This window comes from Callorhinus ursinus, unplaced genomic scaffold (genome assembly GCF_003265705.2).
Source record: "Callorhinus ursinus isolate GAN/ISIS: 27379988/994484 unplaced genomic scaffold, GSC_fseal_2.0 scaffold2, whole genome shotgun sequence".
In the NCBI taxonomy this organism is placed as follows: domain Eukaryota; kingdom Metazoa; phylum Chordata; class Mammalia; order Carnivora; family Otariidae; genus Callorhinus; species Callorhinus ursinus.
The window spans coordinates 99882171-99889891 of record NW_027397064.1 but is presented as its reverse complement, the minus strand read 5'-3'; the positions used below and the strand labels follow the sequence as shown (position 1 = coordinate 99889891).

The following is a 7721-nucleotide window of genomic DNA, read 5'->3' as shown; positions in this document are numbered from 1 at the left end:
AAGAAAGAGTGTGGGAGTGGGGTGTATGTGGTTGAGTTTTATCTCCGTCGGAGTTTTTAAATTAAGGGTAAAAAATAAAACGCCGCCAATGAGGAATTTAAAAAAAAAAAAAAAAAAAAAAAAAAAAGCAAAAAATAGAAAGAACCTTCAAATAGAACTACTACAAAGACTATAAACTTACTGATTAAAAGCATTAAAAATATAAATGGATTTTCTCTAATACAAAGACTTACTGTAAAGCCAAAAAGAAAAAAGGAAACACGAAGCAACACACACACAATCATCTCTTTGTGCATGTTCCACTCTTGCTTCTAATGGATATATGTATTTCTCTTCTCCCCAACCCTGCCTTCCCTTCACCTGGGGTGAGTGGTCCAGACAAAGAAAGTGGGCAAAGACCTAAGATATTCATAAGTAACAGCAGAATCAGCAAATTAGTTTTAACAGTAGGGGGAGCTACCAAAAAAAGAACACTGGTTGATGTTACAAAGATATCCCAATGTCAAAGAGTGGTACAGGAATGACAAGATACCAAAGATATTCTACCAAAATCAGTCTTCCCCATTTACTGGCACATTTACTTTTGACACTTGCACTTGAACCTAGATTAATGGTTTAACTGAAATTTCTTTTCTTTTTTCTTTTTTTTTGTTTCAATGAAATTTCTGTGTAACTCACCCAGATACTTTCATATGAGATTCTTCCATAGTCTTGAAAATTATCTACCTTAACGATACATACCACTTGACAAATGGCACAATTATGCCAGTGACAACCTAACTGCCCATAAGTGATAAGAAATAAGATAACAATAAGCCAAATAAGTCTAGTCAGAATTTCCATTACATCTTGAAAACACACTCCTGAAAGGTTATGAGCATCTTAATATATGACATCTGGCTGGCAGATAAGTGTCTGCTTTTCTCAGAAGAGACACCTTTTCCTAGAGCACTTCAAACTTCTTCTATTCACTTACAAGAGCAAAATGTTCTTTTAGAAATGCTAAGAGAACATAACTGTTTGAAGTCCCAGCTGAGCAAAATATCAAATATTTCTAGGGGGCTCTTCTGATCATCCTCCATGCTACATAGAAACTTCCAAAAAGTCATTGAAGGAGACTATATGAACAAAGAAAGAATATCCATTTTTAAAAACTCTTTAATTACTTTTCTCCTTGATGACTACTCAACATAGTCTAGTTTATGTTATCTCACACAACTCTCTAATTGCTTTCTAAGGACAGCTTTATTTATTTATCATCCTTTTTTTAAAGTTTATTTATTTATGTATGTAATCTCTACAGCCAACATGGGACTCGAACTCACAATTCCAAGATCAAGAGTCACATGCTCTTCTTACTGAGCCAGCCAGCTGCCCTTTATGCTTTAAATATTATAATTTTATTGTGAATATTATTTACAAAGTGAAGTGCAAACAGCACTTTTCAATATTTTGAAAATTAATTATTAACATTAAGCAAATACTCTATTGGGTATTACTTCCATGTCTGGCAAAAACAAACAGAACACTCAGTAGCCTTTCCACAGATATGTAGTTATTTAGAAAACTGAGTCACATGTTTTTAGGGACTACCCAAATCTACTCTTGGACAGCATACTTAGATAAACATATCCTGAAAGTAACCCATCTACTGGTTCCATGTTTAAACAGGTTTAGTAGATTATAAGTAAGGTTAAAAGCCACTGTTCTTTACAGACCAGAGAAACCTAAACGTGGCTACCCTAGGTAGGAAATATTCAAACAAAAAGCACTCATAATAAGACAGTAGATAATTACAATTAACATATGCAAATGTTCTTGGAATAAATGTACCTACCCTCTATCCTCACAATCTCATATTCCTTATATTTATGTTCATGAATAAAATTTTTTTCAGATTTATATGTTTTAATTTTTTATTTTTAAAGACTTTTTATTTATTTTAGAGAGAGCGAGCGAGCACACAAATGGAGGGAGGGACGGGAGAGAGAGGGAGAGAATCTCAAGCAGACTCCCCACACAGCACACAGCCCACCTTGGGGCTCAATCTCACAACCTTGAGAACACGATCTGAGCAGAAATCAAGTCAGAAGCTTAACCAACTGAGCCACCCAGGCGCCTTTTTAAATTGCACAACAAAGCTTTATATACAACCTCAAGTAGCTATTAATACCAAAATGTTCTTCTCAACCTCAAGTCACTAACAATAATGGGCAGAAAGTATTTAAGATAACGTTAACTAGGGCGCCTGGGTGGCTCAGTCGTTAAGCGTCTGCCTTCGGCTCAGGTCATGATCCCAGGGTCCTGGGATTGAGTCCCGCATCAGGCTCCCTGCTCCTTGGGAGCCTGCTTCTCCCTCTGCCTCTCTCTCTCTCTCTCTCTCTCTGTCATGAATAAATAAATAAAATCTTTTAAAAAAAAAGATAACGTTAACTAACTTTAAAAAGATAAATCTGCATTGCTAAGACCAACTACAGAAATGCACTACCTATTCTAAATATTCAACACTCTTAAATGTGGATTGTCACAAGATGTTGGCCTCCCATAACTTACAATAAAACCTTACTAGTTTACACACTACTAATTAAGAGCTTTAAATAACTTTATTTGATTATTTGATGTAATGCTCTAACCTTTGAGAAAAAATTCATTAATAGTAATCTTTAAATTTTTAAAAATATTTCTTGAAGAGAACAGACATTTCTTCAAAGAAGACATATAAATGGCCAACAGACACATGAAAAGATGCTCATCATCACTTTATCATAAAGGAAATGCAAATCAAAACTACAATGAGATATCACCACACATCTGTCAGAGTGGTTAAGATCAACAACACAAGAAACAACAGGTATTGGTGAGAATGTGGAGAAAAAGGAACACTCATACACTGTTAGTGGCAATGCAAACTGTTGTAGCCACTGTGGAAAACAGTATGGAGGTTCCTCAAAAAGTTAAAAATACAACTGGCCTACAATCCAGCAATCACACTACTGGGTATTTACCCAAAGAATAGAAAAACACTAATTCAAAGGGATATATGCACCCCTATGCTTATAGGAGCATTACTTACACTAGCCAAATTATGGAAGTAGCTCAGGTGTCCACAGATTGACGAATGGATGAAGAAGAGGTAACACACATACACACACACACACATACACATACACACACACACACACACACACACAGGAATATTATTCAGCCATAAAAAAATGAAATCTTGCCATTTGCAACAACATAGATGAAGCTAGAGAGTATAATCCTAAGCAAAATAAGTCAGAGAAAAGACAAATACTATATGATTTCACTCATATGTGGAATTTAAGAAACAAAACAAATGAGCAAAGGGAAAAAAAGAGAAAGACAAACCAAGAAACAGACTCTTAATTACAGAGAACAAAGTGATGATTATCAAAGGGGAGTTAGGTGAGATGGGGGAAATAGATGATGGGAATTAAGGAGTGCACTTCCTGTGATGAGCACTGGGTGATGTATGGAATTGTTAAATCACTATTTTGTACACCTAAAACTAATATACACTGTATGTTAACTAACTGGAATTAAAATAAAAACTTAATAAAAAATATTTCTTGAAGGAAAAAAAAAACCTTAAAAGAATAGACTGAGTTTTATAGTCATGTACCCGAAAAATATCCTTCCCATTAAAAAACGTTAGGAATAATTTTTTTAAAATAAACTATTTTATTTTTTTAAAGTAATTTCTCTGCCCAATGTGGGGCTCAAATGCCCAACCTGAGATCAAGAGTTGCATGTTCTACCAACTGTGTGTGCCACCCAAGCACCCCCGAAATAATTTCTAAGCAGATTACCAGTAGATTCAGTCATATGTTCATTCAATCATTCAGCAAATATTTGTTAAATTGTGCCAGGCACTGATGTAGGCCCTTGGCATACATCAATAAGGGGGAAATCACAAATCCTTACTCTTATAGAACTCATTCTAGCATAAAATATTTTATTTGTGTAGCCCTCCTGCAAGCATCCTTCATAAGAAGCCATAAATGCCAAGTAGGCAGAGACTGGCTCTAACATAATTAACATTCTATTTCCCTCCATAACCTTCAATGCTGGGCAGTGAATAAGTATTCCTTAAAGTGACCAAATGAAAAGTGTAAGAAATTAATTATATATTCTGGGCTATTCTGATTTTGTACATCTTAGAATCTTAGGTCTGAAATACTTAACTTAGAATCTCAACACTGTTCCCACTATTCAGTTTCCTTAGTATTGAGTTACTTTCTTGGGTGACTTAAAGACTTCAGACCTAAAGCACAAATGAACTGTCTAATGAACTCTTGAGACTTCTCCATAAAATGGTATCTTCAGGTACAAGATTTAGTTACTAATATACTAAATATATTCACACTTCTTTCCACATTTACTTTCATTTCATAAAGCAATAATTCTGTTTGATTTTTGGAGAATTTTATTACTTGAAAATTCTAACTTTGTGGAAAAAAAAATACGCTACCTTCCATGATGTTTTAGAAACAAAAGTTCAAACAAAATTCTCCATTATAGCTTTCCTTTTTCATCTGAGAAGTGTTTCAGTAAAATTGATATACATGTATACATAACTGCTTTCAGGGGAAACGAGGCCATCTCTTTAAAAAAAAAAAAAAGATTATGGGGGGCGCCTGGGTGGCTCAGTCGTTAAGCATCTGCCTTTGGCTCAGGTCATGGTCCCAGGGTCCTGGGATCGAGCCCCACTCGGGATCCCTGCTCAGCGTGAAGTCTGCTTCTCTTTCTCCCACTCCCCAGCTTGTGTTCCCTCTCTCGCTGTCTCTCTCTGTCAGAAATAAATAAATAAAATAAATAAAATCTTTAAAAAATAATAAAATAAAAAGATTATGATCTACAAAAATGTTGTCTTTTATACCAAATGCACTAATACAAATTTAAACATTCTGAAAGACCTAAAATTATGATAAATCTTTTTATGTCTACACACATTAAAAATCTGTACATAAAAGACCTGAACATATATGGTGATATTCAAGCTATAAAAACTATGGACACATATAGTTAAGAGACAGAAAAAGCACTTGGGCATATTCACATAATGATTAGTAAATTAAAATTGTGGGATAAAATTATTTTCTATTTAGAATTCTATTAATTTTTTTTAAAGATTTTATTTATTTGACAGAGAGAGACACAGTGAGAGAGGGAAAACAATGTTTTCTGTTTAGCAAAAGTAAACACGTTCTTTCTGACTTTTAACTTCAAAGGACAAAATGGCAAACAGTTTATTTTTCCATCATCATAAATATAGATCAAAGAGTTTAGGCTGTCACAGAAAGAGACAAATGACATGGCTCAGCAGTAGCTAGAAAGTAACAAGAGGGGCGCCTGGGTGGCTCAGTTGGATAAGCGACTGCCTTCGGCTCAGGTCATGATCCTGGAGTCCTGGGATCGAGTCCCGCATCGGGCTCCCTACAGGGAGTCTGCTTCTCCCTCTGACCCTTCTCCCTCTCATGCTCTCTCTCATTCTCTCTCTCTCAAATAAATAAATAAAATCTTTAAAAAACATTTTAAAAAAAGAAAGTAACAAGAAAGATGAAATGGGTGGTAGAGAATCAAAGGAAGGGACAAACAAATCTTCCTTGACCTGATAAAGGACATCTGTGGAAAACACAGTTAACATCATACTTAACGCTGAAAAATGGAATGCTTTGTGGCTAAAATCAGGAACAAAACAAGGATATCTGGGGTGCCTGGGTGGCTCAGTCAGTTAAGCGGTGGCCTTCAGCTCAGGTCGCGATCTCAGGGTCCTGGGATCGAGCCCCTCATGGGCTACCTACTTGGCATGCAGTCTGCTTCTCTCTCTCCCTCTGCCCCTCCCCGTGCTCCTATGTTCTCTCCCTTCCCCCAACTCTCTCAAATAAATAAATATTTTTTAAAATTTAAAAACAAAAACAAGGATATCTATCAGCTCTCATCACTGCTATTCAGAATTGTACTGGAGGTGTGAGCCAGAGCAACTAGGCAAAAAAAAAGAAATACAAGTCACAGATTAGAAGGGAAGAAGGAAAACTATCAATATTTGCAGATGACCGAACCTTCTACATAGAGAATCTGAAGAAATCTACAAAAAAAGCTGCTAGAACTAATAAGTGAGTTTATAGCAAAGCAAAATGTAACATCAATATATAAAAATTAATTGTATTTCCACAAACTAGCAACAACCAAAAATTATAATTTAAAAACAATATTATTTATAATAGCACTGAAACTGAAAACTTCAAAACACTGCTGAAAGAAATTAAAGAAGAAAATAGTGAAGAGATATGCTGTGTTCACAGGTCAGATGATCTGTAGATTCAAGGCAATCTCAATAAAAATCACAGCAAGCTTGCTTGTAGAAACTGACAAACCAACTCTACAATTTATATGAAAATGAGAGACTTGAATAGAAAATGAAAAGATTTGAATTTAAAATAGTTGAGAGGCACCTGGGTGTCTCAGTCGGTTAAGTGTCTGATTCTTGGTTTCAGCTCAGGTCACGATCTCAGGGTCATGAGATCAAGCCCAGCATCAGTTTCCACACTCAGTGAGGAGACTGCTTGAGATTCTCTCTCTCACTCTACTTCCGCCCCTCCCCCCTAATAGCACATACGCACACTCCCCAAAAAAAATAAATCTTTTAAAAAAAAAGGTGAAAACAACTTTGAAAAGAAACACAAAATGGGAAACTAAATCTACAGATTTTAAGACTCATTATAACCTCCAGAAACCAAGACACTGTCCTGGGATCAAGATAAAAAGAGGAATGAAACAAAATAGAGTACAGAATAAGACCCACACATATATGGACAACTAAATTTTGACAAAGATATACAGGCACACATCATTTTATTGTGCTTGGAAGTTACCGAGTTTTTACAAATTGAAGGTTTGTGGCAATACTGCATCCAGCAAGTTTATGGTACCACTCTTCTAACAGCATTTGCTCACTTCATGTCTCTCTGTCACATTTGGTTAATTCTTTCAATATTTCACATTTTTCTTTATTATTATATTTGTTGTAATGATCTGTGAGAAGTAATTACAACTCATTGAAAGCTCAGTAATTACAACTCCCAGCATTTTTTAGCAATGAAGTATTTTTTAATTATGTATTTTTTTTAAAGATTTTATTTATTTGACAGAGAGAGACACAGTGAGAGAGGGAACACAAGCAGGGGGAATGGGAGAGGGAGAAGCAGGCTTCCCGCTGAGCAGGGAGCCCGATGCGGGGCTCAATCCCAGGACCCTGGGACCATGACCTGAGCCAAAGGAAGACACTTAACAACTGAGCCACCCAGGCGCACCTAATTATGTGGTTTTTAAAAATATTTTATTTATGAGAGAGAGAGAGAATTCAAGCAGAGGGAGGGGCGGAGAGAGAATGAGGGAGAAGCAGACTTCCTGCTGAGCAGGGAGCCCGATGTGGGGCTTGATCCCAGGAGTCTGGGATCACGACCTGGGCTGAAGGCAGATACTTAGCCACCCAGGCACCCCAAGATTTTTTTTTTTTTTTAGAAATAATGTTACTGTACACTTAATAGACCACAGCATAGTGCAAACATAATTTTAATATGCACTAGGAAACCAAAAAATTCATTTGATTTGCTTTATTGCAATATTTGCTTTACCGTGGTGGTCTGGAATGGAACCCACAATATCTCTGAGGTATGCCTGCAAAAATTGCGTAG

The 7721-nt window shown here is 36.0% G+C and overlaps 1 protein-coding gene across 4 annotated transcripts in view; it reads right to left on the bottom strand.

Annotated features, from left to right (window-relative positions):
- The window catches only part of PTPN4 (protein tyrosine phosphatase non-receptor type 4), a 192316-nt gene extending 187714 nt beyond the window's left edge, over window positions 1-4602 (bottom strand). For 2 of the 4 annotated variants that reach the window (XM_073885052.1, XM_073885066.1), the window contains exon 1: window positions 4496-4602. In XM_073885052.1, the coding sequence (XP_073741153.1) occupies window positions 4496-4502 (7 nt within the window). In that variant the 5' untranslated portion in view covers window positions 4503-4602. The remainder of the gene's footprint in view (window positions 1-4495) is intronic. The other 2 variants (XM_073885059.1, XM_073885070.1) reach the window with 1 other exon arrangement.
- Between the last annotated feature and the right edge of the window lie 3119 nt (window positions 4603-7721).